Source organism: Saitoella complicata, assembly GCF_001661265.1.
Source record: "Saitoella complicata NRRL Y-17804 unplaced genomic scaffold SAICOscaffold_11, whole genome shotgun sequence".
In the NCBI taxonomy this organism is placed as follows: Eukaryota; Fungi; Ascomycota; class Saitoellomycetes; order Saitoellales; family Saitoellaceae; genus Saitoella; species Saitoella complicata.
Window position 1 is genome coordinate 345368 of NW_017567002.1, and position 19996 is coordinate 365363.

The following is a 19996-nucleotide window of genomic DNA, read 5'->3' on the forward strand; positions in this document are numbered from 1 at the left end:
CTGGAGTAACCGACGCTCTCACACCGTCATCATAGAGACTTGCGTGATTCTTATACCAATGGTAACCTCGGCAGCTATTGGCTGTAACTCCACTCCCGCACCGCCCGTCGCCTCGGCCCGCGCAGGGAGTCCTGAATTCTACGACGCACCCGCGCGACACGACGCACCCTCACCCGGCACCCGCACCAGGCGTTTCACTGCGCTTTTGGCCGCATTTCAATTGAAATGAGCGGTGCCGTTTTAAATATGCCGTTAAGGCTATTATGACACACTGTAAGGTAAAAAGAGAAGCGACGGTGATAGGGTGAACTACGGAACGAGTTGTCATAATCTACCCCATAATGTATCTATTCAACACTAGCTCTAACGTCTACTTCTCCATCTCCCTCATTTATATATGCCTCCCACTACAAAGACCAATTCCCACGCATACCACTCCCCTTCTCTTCACACCTGATTCAGTTATCGTCACCACACGCTTCCACCTTTTGGAAGATGAGAGCGCTCCACTGCTCTTCGGTTGTTGAAGTTGACATTTCCCCAGGTCCGGGAGGTCTGCTGAAACTGCTCGTTCGATGGTATCTCCTGCAAACTCCTTCACATCGCCTGTACTCTTAACTTCCTCTCTCGGCTTAAGGTTAGTCCCCATCGAAGTACAATACAAGCAGCAGTATGACTCCAGTAGTTTCTGGCGTTGTTTCTCACTTGACTTCTTCTTTCCCACCTTGCTGTCTGCCAGTACACAGTCCTCATGTGCCCGAGTTTGCAGTTTGTTCACTGTACAATGTCGTTAACATCTTCTGTTGTTAAGTAATCGTTGTAGTCACATCTTGTGCATTGTTTATGCCAAGGTTCAAAGGAGGGACGCTTGTCGTGGAGATCTGGTAGTAGTTGGAACATTGACTCCATTACCTCGCTTTCTGGGGCATCCTGAAATGTGGGCAAAACCTTACCGTCTGAGTCCGCTTTGAGAATGTATCCATGCCCATGCAGTATCTAGGACATGGACTCATAGTATCAGTTGTGTGCAACATCTGCATCAACAGTCTATAAAAGACCGTGTTTGAATGCCGCTTGTAGCCCCCCAGACTTGATTTGCATGTCTGTTCACCTTTGTCTTTCAGGATCGATGTACCCTTACCACCTTAGGCAAGATTTTGACTGGTATTCTCCTGAGTCTGCAGGCTATCATACTGATATACTGAAGACAGATTCCCAGGCTCAGGAGTCCTACGGACATATGAGAAGAAATGCGTACCCGCCATGTCCTTCCCCAGGATTCTGCCAACAAGCTCGTACTTGACAGTCTTGTCTCCGTTGCCCAGGGGGAAACAGAGTTAAAGGAAATAATCATCTAAGTTGTTGCTGCTGGTTGTTACTCGGTGCCTCAAACTCGCAAATGAGGATCCTTGGCAGATGAACAACTGCTGCTTTTCGAATTGATAGCTCAGGACACCCAGATTGACGAAATGCCCGATCCTTCTGTTGTGCCTTGGCGTAATTGATTGTCTTATACTCAGTGTATTTCTGAACATCAGCGTCTGTTCCATCATGAGCTTGACTGAGCAGTTCTTCTGAGTCAGGCTTTGTTGGCACCACATCAAGAGGAGTACTGCTTGGCAGAACAATTGTCTGTATCTGTATTGGTCTCACAATCCGGCGATAGGGACCTGATTGACAGACCTCAATAGTTATCCTCCCTATGGACAGAGAAAAAAGGCCAAGACCTTTGTTCCAAGGCTCATCAAAGAGGTTTATACCTGAAACCAAGTTGCACCACCATCGGATGGGATTGTTGAACTGTCCTTGGGGACTGGGTACCAAGTCCTGGATCCGTACTTGTTTCAAGATTGCATCCCGCTCAGACAATAACCACTCCTGGAAATCAGGCAGTACCTCACCCTGGTAGTACTGCTTTTTGTGATCTGCAGAATGCTGTGTTAGAAGAGCCAGAACATTCTCATCAGGCTGATCCAAGGACTGTGTGTTTTTTTTTTTAGCTCTCTTCCGACATTATAAACCTCAAACAACCAGAACAGAACTTCCAGTGATGTATCAAACCAACACGTGTTTTCACCGATAGGATAGGACTGGTAGCACCTGTTGCCCTTCATGAAGCAAATCCCATTATGACTGACCTTCTGCTTATAGGCTGCAGAGTTTTCTTTTTGCGCTCTTCTGCATGTCATGCCGCAGTGGTGTCTGGTGGCCGGCCGTTGTTTGTTTTTGAACGTGCCCCTTCGGTTCGCATGTTAGGGATGACCCCAGCCATGCTTGGCACTTGCTCAAGTTTAATGATGGGTAAACTTACTTCAAATCATTCTCAAGTGCTCAGGAAGATTCTGGGCAAACCGGTACAGCTGCGAAAGACCTTCAAGGACTTCCCAGCGATGGCTCTGGACGGTACCGCACGCCAGGTAAATCTTCCAATGAAGTGACTCTTCTGCATTTGTGGTGTCTGCAGTCTTCAAATCAGCTTCTGTCTTGGAGCTTCTTCATTAGGTGTAAACTTACCTGGCATACCCTCCAACAAATTGGGATGAATGGTTTGATAAGACCGGAAAAGCATCTTAGCGTGCACCGGCTTGATCCACCAATTTAGCCAGGCCATGGCTTCTCCAAGCTCCTGTCTGATTTCTTCCGCAGTTTTCTTAAACTCTTCGGTATTTTCACAGTCAACCAATTGCAGCACAAGCTTTTCAAACCTGCCTTGATCCTCATACCTGATGAACGTGGAATTATTCTTGATTCGTGTAACTGATTGCCGGGTATTGCTCCTTACATCACCGGTACAAATCTTCGACTCGCAATCGGAGACAATCTTCAACCAGGTCCAGGTGCTCCTGGCTAAGGATGGTCCAGCCAGTAAAGTTCTGGGGATTTCCGGACTTTCATGAATGCCTGCATATAACCAAGTCTCTGTGTCTCACTGAAATCCACAACATTGGCAAACCAGGTATCAGGTGCATCGGGTGTGACTTCCAAGATCGAACGAAAAAGAGCAGTGAAGTGAGCAGCATAATGTCCCACGGTTTCTCCTCCTGCCCACGAGATAAGAACTGGCACCCAGCGCTGCATATCAACATGATAGGTTGAGGTGATGAGTAGCTGTCCGATCTTAAAGAATTTGCGTGCACCATCAGTGATCAAGTGATTATTGCTGCGTCGTGTCGTAGAATTCGATACGCCCTCCCGCGCATGCACATTCCGAAAGCGCTGGCCCGCCCTCGCCAACGTCGAGAACCACTGCTTACGAAACACTGAAGCCTCGCCCTTCCTCTCTAACGACGGGACAGCACTCGGCCGTCTCCCGTCTCCAGTCACTGAGCTTCTGAGAACTTGACTAAGTTCGCGTGTCGTTGTCCCCATATCACCACGGGCGAGACGTACTCAGCACGTGCATGCACCTCCCCCAGCGTACCCGTCTCCCCTCCTTCATATGAAAACCGCATGACTCGGGCAACCGGAAATCTCGACAGCTGTCAGATTAGATTATTGCGAAATAGGGACAGAGGACGCAGCAGCTTACCGTCTCCGATTTGACAGTTGGTATGAATTGTCAGTTTGGATCGGAAGGTCGTTGCGCGTGCCACACTCCTATACTTCATCTCTTGTTGAGTCCTCTATGTGGGGGCTGTGACATTGGCTCAACCCGCTGATGCCGCGGTAATACTCGTACGGCTACCCACACCAACACGCAGCTGCTGACAGCCGTTTGTCTGACATTCGCCGCCTCCACGCACCCTAGCTGCCAATTGACAGTACAACCAATAGTACGGCGGCTCTTGACCAGCCTGGCTTGCATGCGATACAAAGCGGCCCGGTTCACCCTATCGCATGCCTGGTTAAATGCTACTCCTAACCTTATTTGGGCCCTCTACTATATAGAGGTATCTTGCCATGGCCAGGTGCCAGATGGTACCGCTCAATTGCAAGGCTTCACGTCGTTCCATCGATTCGAACAAGAGGTCTTTGCGCAACACACACTCGGTGGAAACACCCGCCCACGCGATTTAGGCGACTCAATTTGAAAAGGGGTGGCCCCGCGGTGTTACTCATCACCAGCCAGCTACTATTGATTGACTGAACCTCGGTCTACTCCCGTGGATTTGTGAAGTGGGGGGCCTATATAACTTGAGCCCATTGACCTCTTTCTTGCCGATTGCTCGTCCAGAGTCGATCGTTTAACAGCTCCTTAACCCTTGCCGACCTTGACAGGTGCTCCTGTTCAGTACGTCGACGTCAGTCAGCATAAGCAATTCAAATCAGTCTGACCAGCTGTCCAACGAAGTTGTCATCAATGTCCATCCAGACTTCACCCTTCGTCAACGAGTCGGCCACGGATTATTTCGTCAAGCAACGTCCGTTGAGTAACCAATTCTACCAAAGCGGGAATCCGATTCGTGTTGCGGTTGCTAGGTCTTTGCCTTGTTCGCCGTACTTGCATCATCAGGATACGTCGAACACCGGCTCCTACTTTCCTTCTGTCAACGCCCAGCAGGATAAATCGACGCCGGCGGGGTCCAGTTGTCGTGATCGTGCGCCGCCTTTGACGGCGTACAGCTCAATTGCCGAAAGTCCCTTTTTCGCTCCCCACGCAACCTCCGATGCCGCAACCGCTTATCAAAGTTCCGGCGCAACCTTCCGTATCGACGAAGGCGTCCCAATCCCCGCCAACGCCGATTTCCAAAATGCAGCTGCGTCTATGGCCGCAAAACCTGCATTCAACCTCTCTACCCGCGCTCTACTTGCTCGTCAACGTCGTTCGGGCGCTGTACCGCAGTCAGCGAGTGCGCCGAGTGAGACGACTGGTGGTGGTGGCCCGAGTTTGTCTTATCCGCCTGGGCATGGGCTTGGGATGTCGTCGATGAGCTTGAGGAGAAGTTTGTTGAGTATGGGGACGGTTACGATGCCGGAGGGATTGACGCCTGAGTCAAGTGCGAAGAGTAGTCCTCTCCTCGAACGAGACGTCTCTGTTGGACAGGGAGGTATAGGAATGGGTATGGGTATAGGATTGGGATTGGGATTCGGGAATGGGTCTTTGCCGAGTCCGAGATATTCCCCGCTTTTGAGGACGGTTCAGATGCCTTGCACCCCCGCCTCCGCCGACCGCGAACGTTACTCGCCGCCTAGGACGGGACATGGGCAGTCGGCGTATTTCACTCCGACGTCCACACATTCTACAGCTCAGGTTCAGGGGTATTTCGATATTCCCGTCGTTCAATCACATGCGCCTATCCTTGAGGCTCATCGTGCGTCTATGACTTCTCTCTCGATGCCTCGTTCGGGTATCGCTGGGGTTCGGTATGTCCCTACCCCGCCTGCTCCCCTCGAGTCTGGTCTTAGTCCTGGGTCGGTGATGATGAGCCCTTCCTTGAGCACGGGTGTCAAGTTTGATTCTTCTGGGAAGAAAATCGAGATCAAGAAAGATCTGTACAAGACGGAGTTGTGCAAGAGTTGGGAAGTGAATGGGTCTTGCAGGTACGTCGTCCATCCTCCTCAGTTTCTGATTGAAGCTAATTGTGTGTTCAGGTATGGGAATAAATGCCAGTTTGCGCACGGGCAGACGCAGTTGAAGTCTGTACAGCGACACCCGAGGTACAAGACTGAACCTTGTGAGACGTTCATTATGGTATGTCTTCTGCTTATATCCTCAATTTATGCGGGTGTTAATGAAAGGACAGACTGGCTCGTGTCCTTATGGCGACCGTTGCTGTTTCCTTCATACGCACGATTTGGCAGTCATCACGGAATCTTACGCAAAGAAACAACGCCGGGCTCGTGCAGCGAGTATGGGCGCCCTCAGCCCTCAGCAAATCGCAACCGAACTCGCCGGGTTGAGGATCAGTGGCGTCTCATACCCCCAACCGACTTTCTACGAAGTCCAGACCCTCACTCAAAACGTGAGACAGGACGTCTGGAGTCCGACGAGTACGGACACGGGCGGTTCCATCTCGCCGGCTTATTCTCGTTCTACTTCTTGTTCGACGAATACGGCTATCACAACGGGTGGCATGCCTACCTTGTCTGGTGCTACGGCTTTCCTTGTTCTTGCCACGCCGCCTGTGTCGAGTCCGTCGTATTTTACGGGGTATCCGCCTCCTGCCGCTGTGAGGGACATGAAGTCGCCATCGATGATGGGGATGGCCATGACCAAGGGAGGGAGCCCACAGCAGCAGCAGCACCAGTTGCAGCAACAGCCGATGATGCGCAGATACTAAACTTTCGAATTCAAAGTGCCTGATCTCCATGGGCTGATGATACGATACGCATATGCATGTGTAATCTTGTACGTATGGATGGAAATTGTATGTCTTTTTTTTAGCGTTTTTTTTATCCGTCTGAGGGTAAGAGGTGCTCTTGGCGGTGTTTCTAGAAGAAGTTCATGATAATCATACGTTTTATTTGCTTGCATACACCGAGGAGGGGAGGGGAGGATCTTCGAATATTGAGAAGAGCTCGAGGGCCGGGAGGTGAAGGAGGTAAAGGAGGAGGGATGGATTGGCGTGGATACCCTTTGATACTCTGATACCCGATTGTTATACAGCACATGCGTTCTTAGCAATTGATTGATATATTTTTAAGATTCCCCACGACTCTCACTGTACACACGTGCATGGCGGAGAGAGCTGCAAGGTTTGCATCAACGCACAGAAACAGCTGCAGCGCTTCGAGGTCGCAATTGAGCTCCTCGATAAAGTTATACCCACAGAAGTAAATGGCAATGGCCGACGACGAAGTTAATTCTTCGCTAAACGGCAAGCCCGACTTCGATTGGGAGGATTTTGGCCGTGATCTGCGGAGATCGCAGCCTGCGGTCAGGATCGCTGCCATTACACATAAGTTAATACCCTTTATTAAGAGTGAAGGTGCGTTCATTGGGGAGAAAGAACTTTTGAGGATTCGCTGACAAGAAGTGCGTAGATTTCACGGCTCAAGATTTAGTTCTTTCATTGAAGTCGCTCTTCGGAACTTACCCATCATACGTCGACAAAGGATCGAGAAGCGCCGTTACCCGTGCCTTCGCCGCCCTCAATGAACGCAACTCGGCAGTTTTTTTTACCAAGATCATCCCAGCTATCAAGAAAGAGTCAGCGAAGGCCTCTACCGGAGCAATCGCCGCCTCAAACGCTTTCGCCCTACTCGAATGGATCAACGACCTGATCGTGTTGGCGTCCACGTCAGAGGAAGCCTTCAGCAAGGTTTCTGGAGATGCTATCATTGCGCAGGCGACGTTGTTGGAAGCGTGTATGTCGTACGAGAGCAAGGAGGGTATTAGGAAGGGCGCCCTACAGAGTACGAGGGCTGCGATGCGGGCGTTGTTCAGATTACCGGAAGGACGTGGCGCGCAGATTGTCCAGCAGTACGTCGAGACTCTTGTCGCTGGAGGTAACCCAACGAATGCTGTTGCGCTCGGTGTTGTCGCTGGCGTTGCGTCGCACCTTACTGTCACCAGTGCGCCGAAGGAGAAGGTCGAGGAGCTGAATGGACAGTACTACACCTACTTCACCAAGGTTCTCTTGGCGTCCAAGACACATGTACCAAGACATATCGCCGAGGGTCTCGGTGATTTCTTCAAGGGGTTTACCACCAGTGAAGACTTCGTGGGACAGCTCGCGACTCCGTTGAAGAACTCTCTTCTTCGTGCACCGGATATGGTTCTCAACAGCCTTGCCGGACCAGTATTCACCTCCTTGCGAGAGTCTATCGACCCATCCGAGGCCCTTAACACTGCCCTTCTCACTCCGATCCTGAACGGTTTGAAGAGCTCTAACACCAGCACGCGTGAAGGTGCGCTCAAGACTCTTCAGGCCGTCCTTCCTCTCTGCAAGAACGAAGAAGGTGCAGCCAAGGTCGCAGCCTCCATCGCTGAGAACTTGAAGCCTGGGAAGCTCGCGTCTGCCGAACACCGCACTACCTACGCTCGCAGCTTGTCTTTCCTTCCACCCTCCATTTCTCTCGCCAAGACTGTACCATCATCTCTACTCGCCGGTATCGCAAAGGAGGCTAACGAGCAGGCGCTCGTTGCTGAGGTGAAGGCTGCTATGGGATGTGTCTCTTGGGGATTGAAGAACGGTGTGGCTGTCGAGAATGATGTCGCCGCTGCCGTCGTCAAGGGCTTCGCCGACAAGAAGGGAGCCGTCAAGAGCGTTTGGTTGTCCACTACTGCTGCTGCACTGTGGGATGCCGGTGTCTCTCCCTCAGCGGAGGTCCTGGAGTTCGCTCGCGCTGTTGCGAAGCCTTTGCTCGATGCTGGGAGGGCTGCGTCTGCTGACGCATTGAAGGCGGTTCAGGACGGTGGCGTTGTTGCTGCTTATGCTGGTACCGCCGTCGGTCTTGGAAGGTTTGCGCAATGGAAGGAGCTTGAGGTTGACACTGCGGGTATTGCTGCGGCTGCTTTGACTTTGTCTCCTAAACCCTCATATCTTTTGTACGACCGTGTGTTTACCAAGCTCGCGTCTCCCGAGGACCATACCTGGTTTGCGAGAGCCTTGCAGACCGTCGCAGAACATGCGTCGGAGAAGCAGTTCAAGGCAGCCGGTGCCGCTTGGTCTCAGTCCATGATCTACGCCATCACTGCTCCGTCTGTGTCCCACGAGGTTAAGGCGATCGCGCAGGAGTCTCTGAAGGCATGCTACTTGGCCCGTCCCGCGCTCGTTTCTGCAGAAATCGCTTCGGGAGTCTGGTCATGGCTCGTGCAGCTCGACGAGGCTCGCAAGGAGGGACCCGCTGCCTCTGCAGGTGTGCAGTCCTTGAACAACCTCCACAGCGTTCTCATCTCAATCTGCCCTAACACCGACGCCGCTGTCGATCAGGAAATTTTGCAGCAGCAGATGGTTGACCTCGCGGTTGTTGCGCATCACCCTCTGCTCAAGGTCGGCAAGAGGAACTTGTGGATTGAGTTGTGCTTGAGGGTAGGTGTTGATCCTGGTGTGTTGGTGGCTACCAGGGCAGAGGAATTGGTTCTTACTGTCGAGGTCGTTCTTAGCCAAAACAGCCCTGACAACGCTGCTCGTGCCGCTGCTTTGCGCACGGTCGAGACCCTTGGTTTCGTTACCCCTGACGCATCTTTGCCATTGTTGATCGAGGCATTCAAGCGTGACTTGCAACCCGAATCTTATAGATGGATCGGCGTTGACGAGGCAGGAATTTGGAGCACCAAGGAGGGATCCCTCTTCGTGGATGTTCTCGACAAGTCGAAGAAGGAAATCAACAAGGGTAACACCAAGGACTACGAGACTGCCAAGTGGGAAGCTGAGCTCCGTGCTCAGATTGCGCAAAAGAAGACTGAGAAGAAGCTCACCAAGGAGGAGCAGATACTCGTTAACCAGCAGTTGGCGAAGGAGAAGGAGATTCGTGCCAAGGTGCAAGACGTATATGTGACTGTTCGTCGTGGATTGGGTATTATCAAGACTCTTGCATCCAGCAAGATTGTTGGCGCAGCAGCTTGGATGGGTTCTGCCATCGAATCATTGCTTGGACCTGCCTTGCAGCAGGTTGGACTCATCGTTGGTGACGAAGCTGTCCTGACATACTTGGAGTGTTCCGAGCAGGCGACCGGCCGTCTCGGTACTACAGCCAAATTCGTTGGTGTTGCTACCCTTCGTGCTATGGGAGTACCCTATATCCCGGCCGAGCTCCGTGAAGAGCTTTTGAAGGACCTCGCTACTCGTGTGCTCTTCCGCTTGCGCTTTGCCGGTGAGCAGCGCCCCTTTGACGACGTTACTCTGACTTACGCCCTGCCGTTGATCATCGCAACCATCAACAACGGCGGTACGGGAACTACGGCTCAGGAAGAGGTTGAGGAGCAGATCCTCCTTGCCGTGGAGACTATCACCACGCACGCGGAAAACTTCAAGAACGCCTCTTTGCCTCGCCAAAACGTCATTGATGCGTTGCTGTCGATCCTCAAGAACCAGCCCGCTCACTACAATGCTGCGAAGGCCTGTCTTGCCGAGATCTGCCAGGGTCTTGCTGAGAACATCTCGAGCGCTGAGCGTGATGCGCTTTTGCGTGGTGCTTCGTCATCGGAGGTTTCTGTTCGCACCGCTGTCCTCCAGGCTCTTAAGCCCCTGGACCTCACTACCATCGACTTCAGTGAGGAGTTGTGGATGGCTTGCCACGATGAGACTGAGGCTAATGCCCAGATCGCCATCGAGCTCTGGAACGAGAACGCAATGGAGGTTAACGAGGAGTCGCCCGCCGCTCTCCTCAAGCATGTCGTTTCTGACAACGCATATGCTCGTCGTGCAGCGGCTTTTGCTCTTGCTGAGGCATCCGAGCATTTCCCTGCTACTGTCAGTGAGACCGTCACTTCCTTGCAGACTTTGTACCGAGAGAAAGCCAAGCCTTTGGTACCTGTTTACGATGAGTACGGTATGATCAAGCCTGCATCCTTGAACCAGAAGGACCCATGGGAGGCACGTGTTGGTGTGGCATTGGCTCTCAAGAACCTTGCTCCTCTTTTCACTGCTCAAGATCTTCGAGCTCTCGTCAGCTTCTTGGTTGAAGATGAAGCCCTTGGAGATCGTCATGCATCCGTTCGCCAGGCCATGCTTGAGGCCGGTATCGCCGTTATCTCCATCCACGGCAAGGCACAGGTCGAGGAGTTATTGCCTCAATTCGAGAAGTACTTGTCAGGTTCCTCTGCTAATGAGACTCAAGACCTGGTCCGCGAATCTTGCGTCATCTTGTTCGGAGCCGCTGCTCGCCATCTTGAATCAACTGACAAGCGTATCCCCAACGTTGTCACTCAGTTGTTGGAAACCTTGAAGACTCCCTCCGAGGCTGTTCAGACCGCTGTTGCTGACTGTTTGCCTCCTCTTGTTAAGTCTATTGAGAAGGAGGTTCCCAAGCTCATCGACAGTTCGCTTGCACAGCTTTTCGAGGGTGAGAAGTACGCCGAGAGGCGTGGTGCTGCGTACGGTTTGGCAGGTGTTGTCAAGGGTCGCGGTATTGCTATTTTGCGCGACAGCCAGTTGATGTCTGCTTTGCGTGAAGCATTCGAGGATCGCAAGGAGTCCAAGAGGCGTCAAGGTGCAGTCTTCGCTATTGAAACCATGTCTCTCATCCTTGGCAAGTTCTTTGAACCTTACGTGATTCAGACCTTGCCATCACTCTTGGGAACTTTCGGTGACAGCGTTGCCGATGTTCGAGAGGCCACCCAGGATGCCGCAAGGGTCATCATGGGTAGAATCAGTGGACACTGTGTTAAGCTCATCTTGCCTTCCCTGTTGTCCGGTCTTGATGACACTCAGTGGAGATCCAAGAAGGGTTGTATCGAAATGTTGGGTGCTATGGCCTACTGTGCGCCTAGGCAGCTTTCTATCTCTTTGCCTACTATCGTCCCGCGCTTGACCGAAGTCATGACTGACAGTCATGCCCAGGTCAGAAACGCAGCCAACGAAAGTTTGTTGCGTTTCGGAGAGGTTATCAACAACCCCGAAATTCAAGAGCTTGTGCCTCTTCTGCTCAAGGCTCTTAGCGACCCTAACAAGTACACCGATGATGCACTCGAGAAGCTCTTGAAGACGGCGTTTATCCACTATATCGACGCGCCTTCTTTGGCTTTGCTCATGCCCATCTTGTCTCGTGGTATGAGGGAAAGATCTGCTACAACCAAGATGAAGGCTGCGCAGATTTTCGGAAACATGGCCAGTCTTACGGACCCCAAGGATTTGGTGCCTTACCTCGAGCAATTCTTGCCTCTTGTCAAGGACGTTCTCGTGGATCCTGTGCCGGCCACTCGTTCCACTGCCGCCAAGGCTCTTGGTACATTAGTGGAGAAGCTCGGCGAGCACAACTTCCCTTCTCTCCTGTCGGACCTCTTCGTCATTCTCAAGTCAGAGCACAGTGGTGTGGATCGTCAAGGTGCCGCTCAAGGTCTCTCCGAGATCTTTGCTGGTCTTGGTATGGACCGCCTGGAGGCTGTCTTGCCGGAAATTCTCATTGGAACGGAGAACACCAAGTCATACGTCAGGGAGGGTTACATGTCTCTCTTGGTCTACCTTCCTGCCACTTTCGGAAACAGATTCCAGCCATACCTCGGAAGAACCATTCCTCACATTTTGTCCGGACTTGCGGACGACTCCGACTACGTACGCGAAGCGTCTTTGCGCGCCGGCCGCATGATTGTCAACAACTATGCCACTAAGGCTGTCGATCTCTTGTTGCCCGAGCTCGAGCGTGGTCTCTTCTCCGAGAATTGGCGCATTCGTCTCAGTTCCGTGGAACTCCTCGGAGACTTGCTCTTTAAGATCACGGGTATCAGCGGCAAGACCGAGCTCGACGAAGGAGAGGAAGAAGAGCACATCGACCACCGTAAGCTCTTGTCCGAGATTCTCGGTCAGGAACGTCGCGACCGTGTCCTTGCGGCTCTTTACATCATTCGCCAGGATTCTTCTGGTATGGTTCGCAGTGCTTCCGTTGCTGTTTGGAAGTCATTGGTATCCAACACTCCAAAGGTTGTGAAGGACATCATGCCTGTGATGACTTCGATCATCATTCGCAACCTTGCCAGTTCAGCGTACGAGCGCAAGAAGGTTTCTGCATCCACCCTTGGAGATATCGTCCGCAAGCTTGGCGATTCCGTTCTCGCACAGCTCTTGCCTGTATTGCTCGAGACCTTGGAGAATGGCGACGGAGAGACCAAACAGGGTGTTTGCGTTGCTCTCTGCGAGATTATGGAGAGCACAAGCGCCGAAACCTTGGAGGACCACGAAGATCTCCTCATCGCCGCCGTCCGATCAAGTATCGTCGACCACGACGCCGACGTCCGCGAGCACGCTGCTAGGGCGTTCTCGCTCTTGCAGCAGATTTTGGGTAGCAAGGCTGTTGACCAGATTCTCCCTAGTCTTCTCAGCTTGCTTCAGTCGGGCGAGAACTCTCAGAATGCGCTTGCTGCTTTGCGTGACCTCATGGAGCTTCGCTCTAATGTTATCTTCCCTGTCCTTATTCCTACCTTGATCTCTGTGCCTATCAGTGCTTTCAACGCCCGCGCGTTGGCATCGCTTGCTGAGGTTGCAGGAGCTTCTTTGACCAAGAGGTTGACCGCCATCATCAATGCCCTCGTGGACTCTCTTGTTTTGGAGAAAGACGAAGACGTTGTTGCTGAGCTTAACTCTGCTTTCGACACCGTCATTCTTGCGATCGACGGTGCTGAGGGTATCAACACCTTGATGGCGTTGATGTTGGGTCTTATCAAGAATGAGATCGCTGCCAAACGTGCTCTTGCCTGTAACCACATGACACGCTTCTTCGCGGAGACTGAGGCAGACTACTCGAGATACGTGCAAGACTGGATCCGCGTGTTGCTGGTTCTCTTCAACGACCGCGACCAGGGCGTTGTCAAGGCTGCCAACGAAGCACTCGCTGCTCTCACAAAGGCCGTCAAGAAAGAGGACATGGAAGCACTTGTCGTCCCTGCGCGCAGGTCTATCCAGGCTGTTGGCTATGCGGGCGCGGACCTCCCTGGATTCTGCTTGCCCAAGGGTATCAACGCTATCCTTCCTATCTTCCTTCAGGGTCTGATGTTTGGAAACATCGATCAGAGGGAGCAATCTGCGTTGGCGATGGCTGATATCGTTCAGCGGACGAGTGCAGACGCATTGAAGCCCTTCATCACCCAGATTACTGGTCTCATGATTCGTTCCATGAGTGAAAAGCTTCCTGGCGCCGTTCGTGCGGCCATTCTGCACACGCTCAATGTGCTCTTAGACAAGGTGCCTGCGCTCTTGAAGCCCTTCTTGCCTCAGTTGCAGCGTACCTTCGCCAAGTGTCTTGCCGATGTCGACAGTGAGGTTGTCCGTACTAGGGCTGCACAGGCCCTCGGTACACTCATCACCCTCCAGACTCGTGTCGACCCGCTTATTGCCGAGCTTGTTGCTGGTGCTCGTACACCCGACGAGGGTGTCCGTCTTGCCATGTTGAAGGCCATCTACCAAGTCGTCAGCAAGGCTGGTACCGGCATGAGCGAGGTGTCCAAGAAGGCCGTCATGGCATTAGTGGAGGAGGGATTGCAAGATCCTTCGCAGAAGACGTCTATGCTTTGCGCCAAGCTCTACGGAGCAACCGTCAAGATCTTTTCTCCAGAGGAGGCTGCCGGTTCAATCCGCAACCAGTTGTCAGGCGTGGGTTTGACGAGGCCGTCTACGCTTTGTCTTAACTCGCTGTTGCTTGAATCACCAGCAGCTGTTACTGCTTCTGGCATGGTCGGCGAGGTTGCTGATATCATCGCCCGTGGTATCAAGTCAACGGATGCTGTTGTTTCGGAGAATTCTGTTCTTGCTGCTGGTAAATACTTGCTGCAAGAGGAGATTCCTAAGGAGGCTGAGCAGATCGAGTCTATGTTAGATACTTTGGCGGCAGCAGTGACCGACTCTGCTTCAGGAAGTACCGACAGCCAGAGATTGTCATTGGTAACAATCACAACCTTGGCTCGCAAGCACTACGAGATGGTCGAGCCACACGTGCAGAAGCTCGCTCCAGTCATGTTCTCCCAACTACGAACAATGGTCATCCCCGTGAAGCTCGCCGCTGAGCAAGCATGGATTGCATTGTTTAGAATGGTCGCGGACGGAGAGGAGCACATTGACAAGTACATCGCAACGCTACAGGGTACGGACGCTAGAAGAATAGGTGACTACTCAAAGAGAGTAGCAAGCAAGTTGGCGGCGGCTGAGAGGGAAAGAATCGAGGCTGGTGGAGATAGAGCACCCGAGCAAGAAGATTTGGAGGAGATCATGAGCGTAGGAGGAGTCCAAGGAGCTCAGCATTTTGATGACTGATGAGTAAAAAAGTCGGTAGGGTTTACCTACAGTAGACATTATGGTGTACGTTATTCTCGCACAGGCATTTTAATATCAAACATTTAGCATTGCATAAAACGACCGAAAATACTCGTAATACTCCAAAGTTCACAAGACAATTGACTAGAAACACAGGTGTGTACATTGGACTCACTAAACGAATCCGAAACCAACAAAAAGGACTCCCTTCACTTCAAAACCTCCATATCAAAACCCATTTTGGCCGTTGACACCAACTACAACTGCAACTGCAACTGCAACAACATCTACTCCTTAACAGTCTTTCGTCTCTTCAAGGCACGCTCGTCGCCGCCCTCGACCTCACCGTCCTCGTTGACAAAGACGTCGTCCTGTTGGACACGACCATCCTCGAGAGCACCCTCCATCTCATCAGCTTCGCGCTTCTGAGCAATAGGAGCATCAGGCGGGGTAGATCCCTCATCCTTAGGGTTCTCATGGGCAGCCTCATCAGCAGCAGCGATTAAATCCTTACCCTCAACATCCTCCTCAGCCTCATCAGCCTTCAAGACCAACTCCTCACCACCGTCGGTGCTACCCTCAGTGGTTGTACGCGTACGGTCACCAGCGACGAGCTGGTAAGGGTTCCTGCACGGTGGGGTCTCACCAAGCAGAGACAACCCACGACGGTGCTTCTTGACGTCACCACCAGTGGGAGTCTTGACCGGGGTTTCAATACGGCGGGCCATAGCGACAGCGGAGGGAGTAGCGGTAAGTCCCTTGTCAGCAGCAGAAGCAGAGCCAGGAGTACCAGGGGCGACGGGCTCTTCCTTAGCGACGAGGTCTTCACCGTCGTTGGTAGTGGTACGGATCCTCACGCCCGGAGCAGGGGGAGCCATTTCGGTCTTGACCTCCTCCAGAGAATCAGCGTGGCGGAGGGAAGCACTGTATTGCTGAGCCTGCTGAGCCTGGCCGTACTGGAGGGGGTTCAAAGCACCAGCCTGAGCAGCGGGGGAAGTGCCAGCAGTGGCGGCAGCGACAGCAGCAGCGGTGTCAGCAGCCGGAGTAGCTGGGGTAGCAGCGAGAGGAGCAGCGGCGGGAGCGACAGGGGTAGCCGCGTGGCCGTTTCCTTGCCAGTAAGCGGCAGCGTCGTTAGCACCCAAGATAGCAGCGTTAGCAGGCTGGGCAGTGGGTGTAGCAACGGCAGTGCCGGTAGCACCACTGGGGGAAGCAGCGCCGGCCTCAGAGTCGCGGCGCTGGTGGAGCTGCTGACGTTGCTGGGCAGCGGCCATTACAGCGGCAGTGCGAGCATAGTTGGTGGGGTGGTAAAGGAAGGTCTTGATGTCGTTGACGAAAAGAGGGTAGAGCAAGTCGGTGATGTGCTCCTTGTTGGCGAACTCGAGAGCGCGCTCGAAAGGGATCCTGGAGGCGCCATTAGTTGTGGATCAACTTTAAAGATGAAAAAGAGCCTTACCAGACACCCTTGAGGTGCATAGCACCGATCTTCACGACGTGACGGGTCTTCTCGCTCTTCAAGATACCATCACGCTTACCGCGGGACATACCAGCGACGTTCAACAACTTCGTACCGTTGATCATGTCATTATCCTCACGCCTGGCGACACAAATACCCTTAGCCTCAACCTGGAAGCAGAGGGTACCCTCATCTTCCCAGAGAGTGGTAGTAACGCGTGGCTTCGCGCCCGGAGGACCAAGCTGACCAGAAGGATCAGGGTGGTAAGGCACCTGGTGACCAGGGGGCTGAAGCGGGTGGTGCGCAGCGTAAGGGTTGCTGTAGCCGTAGAAGGGAGGGGGGAGAACACCGTAGTGCTGGTTGGGAGGGTAGTGGCTCGCGTGTGGGGGAGCAGCAGCATACGCGGGGTGAGTACCGGGCAAAGATCCATAGGGAGATGGCTGAGAGTAGTCGTAGTACGCTCCGTGCGCTCCGGGTTGGGGAGCGGCCGCGTAGCCCGCAGGTGGGTACCCAGGGTAAGGCGATTGCTGAGGCGCGGGCTGCGCGAAAGATGGAGGCTGTCCATCGCTGGTCGCAGCAGGAGTAGCGGCCTGACCAGTCGTCACGGCCTGAGCAGTTGCGGAGTAAGCGCTCTCAGCACCCTGGTGGCCGTATGCGTTCTGAGCGGGGGTAGAGGGTTGATCCGACATTGTTGGACGTGTCTGAGTGGCGAAAACGGCGGAAAAGAGTAAGAACGGTCTTTAGACAGTAAGACTTCGCGTACAACACGAGAAGATCGAGGCTATATGCACCTGGTCAGACGCGTCTTTCTCTCGCTTTGGCTTGGGGAATCTGGGGCGTACTGGTCAGGAGACAGACACGGAGCGGCGGGGTGGCGGCGGGAGGAAGTGTATGCGGCGAGAGAAGAAGGCAAACAGTGGTTCCCGGTTGCTTGCTACAGGCTTTGCTCGTCCTGGTCGCTCGTCTATCCTTCGTACGGGCTGTGGGTCGCTGCAGGCTGGAAGTAGGTCCAGCAGATTTGCTCGGGGTGGGGGACGGCTCGAATGCGTTGTTCCGCAGCAAACCACAGCCAGGAACGGGAATCCCCTCCTCTCCGCGGACTGCTGATTATATACATTGAGGTTCCATCTACTTTGCCATGTTCTTTGCTAAGGCCAAAGCCGCCACTACGGGGCCACTGATGACCGGCGTGACAATATAACTCCACGTCAGCATCCTCGCCACCCTCCCCTCCTCCGCCGCTCCAACACCACTCATCTCTACCACGGCCGCAAGCGTGATCGCGGGCGGCCCAACTGGTCCAATCGCCAGGATGAAGTTGAGCATGAGGTCCGATGTCCAGTAGCCGTGGAGGAAGTAGACCGCGGTGAGGGAGAGTGCCGGGATGATGAGGAACCGAATCGCGAAGAGGTAGATGAGTGCGAAGGTTGGGACCGAGGCGCCTCTTTTGGATTGGAGTTTCGAGCCGAGTGTGAACATTTGGAGAGCGGTATAGAGACCACCGAGCTTGTCGATGGATTGCGTCAAGGATGGGTTAAGCGCTCCATCGTCGGAGAAGAAAAGCTTGTGAAGAACCGGGATGCAGCCAATGAAGACAGCGATAAGACCACCAACAAGAGGCGGATTCATCGAAGCCTTAACCTTCTGGAAGATCGTCATCGCATCCTTCTTGACCCTTGTTGACGCCTCCATACTGCGATCACTATCGTGACTCTTGCGCGAAATGTCCGAGTTACTCCTTCCCCGTCCATTCAATAACGGCTGCCTATCATCATCGTTATCCCTACCGTTCCCACCCTCGGCCTCTTCATCCCTCTCCTGATCCTCCTCCTCCCCCTTCTCAATCAACATTGGCCCAAACGCAAACCGCATAATGTTGTTAACGAGGGCATTCACCAAAATATACGATTTGCCCTTAGCGAGTGCATCACTGACACTCCCACCCCCCGCAAGCGGCTCCAACGTCCCCGTCTTCTCCAACGATTCCAAGAGCAAGAGCGGCAACGACGTAACATTGTTAAACACAGCCGCAGCCATAATCCATCCCGGCATCCCAAAGAACTTATGCCCAACCCAGCCCAACAACAAGCTAACCGCCATGAATGCCGGAGCACCGAGTACGAGAGGCCAGTATTCGATCAACTTTGACACGGATACTTGAGGTCCGATTTGGGTGAAGAGGAGGGCAGGGAGGAAGACGTGGACGCCGAGGTAAGACATATTCCTCTCCCCCTCCTCTGAGATCAAGGAATAACGTCGAGAGATATACCCGTAAAGAAGGACGAGCAACACAGAAAACGAAGCCTGTGCGGCCGCGATCGTTGTTTCGAAGATATAGCCCATCATCCTGCTTGTAGTGAAGAGCGAAGGACTGACGGATCAAGGGCCTTTTTGGGGGTCTTGGAGTGTGCTGCAGTTTCGAGGCGGTGTTGCGGATTTAAGGTTGGGTGATGCGCGGCCACTCACGTCACAAATTTGCAGCGCATGAAACGATCGAGGATTGTGAATGCCGATTGTCCGTGGTGAAGCAGTTGAACTTCGAGACTCTTGATCAGTTGCAAGGGAAATGATCTCAAACTCGTCAATGGCGAGGTGATGTCTTTCATATGAAGGACCGCGGAGTGATAAGGATGCTCATTAGCGCTATGCCGTGGGGATCATCTATCGATCGCGATAAGATACAGCCCATTAAGCGTCACTTCAAAGAACGGTGAGGAGAGACGGAAGATATTCGCAGAAAGAAGAATGTATTATCAAAGTACAAGAAAACCCAGTCGTAGCTGGTCAAGAAAAACGCGTGTGTCCAGCACAATTAACGCGGTATATCCATCCCCTTTCGCTCCTCCCAATCCATATCCTCCATTTTCTCATTCCCCCTCCTTCACAGTAGAATGTCTGTGCTGCTCACATCAACATAGCAACAGCACCAGCCAACCCAACAACAGCAGCCATACCAGCACCGACGCTGGTCCTTCCAGCAGCACCAGTAAACACCGCCGGGCTGGCAGTAGCCTTCACGGTAACATTGCTGCTCGAGGTACCATTGCTCGCACTCACACCCGTAGCAACCGTAGCCGCAGCCGCAACAGCAGCCCCAGTAGCAGATGAAGCCGCACACGAAGTCGGGCAAACGGTGACGGTGGAGGTGGTCAACACCTTCGTCCGGGTACACGGGCAATCGGTAACAGTCAACATCGTCGCGGACAAAATCGTGTAAGTCTGGAATCCCTCGACCAGAAGCGTTGGGGAGGGGATGTAGGTCGTGTAAGACTTGACGACTTCGGTGGTGGTGGAGAGAGTGGCCTGGACGGAGGCAGCACCCGCGGGGGAGGAAGCAGCGAGAGGGGTGGTAGCGGCACCGGTGGAGTTGGAGTAGGGTCCGTTTTGGGCGGAGACGGCAGCGGCGAGGGCCATGATGGTAGAGATGATTCCGAAGGTCTTCATTGTTGTAGCTGCTGTGTATGTAATAGTAATAAAGCTTCCTGAGCTGTAGTTGTAGCTGATCGATCTGATCTGTCAAAGACTCGACGGTGTTGTAGTAAAGAACGTAAGGGTAGTGGTCAAACGAATGAATGGAGAAAAACAGAAAAGAGGGAACCGGCACAGCTTATATTCACCCACCTAAGCCATGCCAAAACGATGAGAAGAGGGGTTGGTTTCGAAGTCGCGACTCTTGAAGGTTCGAGCGTCGAATCTTGAGACGGATGGCTCAGGTAAGTTACCCAATTGGGGCTGGGTGGCTGGCGGAGGCTGAGGA

At 53.1% G+C, this 19996-nt stretch overlaps 9 protein-coding genes across 9 annotated transcripts; 3 read left to right on the plus strand and 6 right to left on the minus strand.

The window, feature by feature from the left end:
• Window positions 1-84: 84 nt before the first annotated feature.
• SAICODRAFT_119611 (uncharacterized protein) lies at window positions 85-874 on the minus strand. Its single transcript, XM_019165359.1, has one exon. The coding sequence runs from the start codon at window positions 647-649 to the stop codon at window positions 392-394; it is 258 nt and encodes an 85-aa protein (XP_019024371.1). The 5' UTR covers window positions 650-874; the 3' UTR covers window positions 85-391.
• A 1117-nt stretch (window positions 875-1991) lies between these two features.
• Window positions 1992-2901, minus strand: SAICODRAFT_71244 (uncharacterized protein). The gene is made up of 2 exons (XM_019170665.1): window positions 2515-2901; window positions 1992-2458 (listed from the first exon to the last, which is right to left on the minus strand). The coding sequence occupies exons 1-2, from the start codon at window positions 2609-2611 to the stop codon at window positions 2313-2315; spliced, it is 243 nt and encodes an 80-aa protein (XP_019024372.1). The 5' UTR covers window positions 2612-2901; the 3' UTR covers window positions 1992-2312.
• SAICODRAFT_119618 (uncharacterized protein) lies at window positions 2583-3615 on the minus strand. The gene is made up of 2 exons (XM_019165360.1): window positions 3530-3615; window positions 2583-3471 (listed from the first exon to the last, which is right to left on the minus strand). Exon 2 carries the CDS (start codon window positions 3367-3369, stop codon window positions 2848-2850), a length of 522 nt encoding a protein of 173 aa, XP_019024373.1. The 5' UTR covers window positions 3370-3471; window positions 3530-3615; the 3' UTR covers window positions 2583-2847.
• Window positions 3616-3744: 129 nt separating this feature from the next.
• SAICODRAFT_30295 (uncharacterized protein) lies at window positions 3745-4284 on the plus strand. The gene has a single exon (XM_019167645.1). The coding sequence runs from the start codon at window positions 3804-3806 to the stop codon at window positions 4029-4031; it is 228 nt and encodes a 75-aa protein (XP_019024374.1). The 5' UTR covers window positions 3745-3803; the 3' UTR covers window positions 4032-4284.
• A 1150-nt stretch (window positions 4285-5434) lies between these two features.
• Window positions 5435-5726, plus strand: SAICODRAFT_47281 (uncharacterized protein; the record flags this gene model as incomplete). Its single annotated transcript, XM_019168886.1, has 3 exons — window positions 5435-5481; window positions 5533-5632; window positions 5685-5726. Coding segments are annotated over 3 exons (189 nt in total), but the record flags the coding sequence as incomplete, so codon positions are not given.
• Window positions 5727-6724: 998 nt separating this feature from the next.
• SAICODRAFT_19180 (ARM repeat-containing protein) lies at window positions 6725-14807 on the plus strand (the record flags this gene model as incomplete). Its single annotated transcript, XM_019166061.1, has 2 exons — window positions 6725-6869; window positions 6925-14807. 2 exons carry the CDS (start codon window positions 6725-6727, stop codon window positions 14784-14786), a joined length of 8007 nt encoding a protein of 2668 aa, XP_019024376.1. The 3' UTR covers window positions 14787-14807.
• Window positions 14808-16075: 1268 nt separating this feature from the next.
• SAICODRAFT_56676 (apses-domain-containing protein) lies at window positions 16076-16928 on the minus strand (the record flags this gene model as incomplete). The annotated part of the gene is made up of 2 exons (XM_019169469.1): window positions 16076-16187; window positions 16240-16928. Coding segments are annotated over 2 exons (801 nt in total), but the record flags the coding sequence as incomplete, so codon positions are not given.
• A 250-nt stretch (window positions 16929-17178) lies between these two features.
• On the minus strand, window positions 17179-18864 carry SAICODRAFT_119674 (auxin efflux carrier). Its single transcript, XM_019165361.1, has one exon. The coding sequence runs from the start codon at window positions 18583-18585 to the stop codon at window positions 17368-17370; it is 1218 nt and encodes a 405-aa protein (XP_019024378.1). The 5' UTR covers window positions 18586-18864; the 3' UTR covers window positions 17179-17367.
• Window positions 18865-19143: 279 nt separating this feature from the next.
• On the minus strand, window positions 19144-19653 carry SAICODRAFT_35103 (uncharacterized protein; the record flags this gene model as incomplete). The annotated part of the gene is made up of 1 exon (XM_019168403.1): window positions 19144-19653. The coding sequence occupies one exon, from the start codon at window positions 19651-19653 to the stop codon at window positions 19144-19146; it is 510 nt and encodes a 169-aa protein (XP_019024379.1).
• Between the last annotated feature and the right edge of the window lie 343 nt (window positions 19654-19996).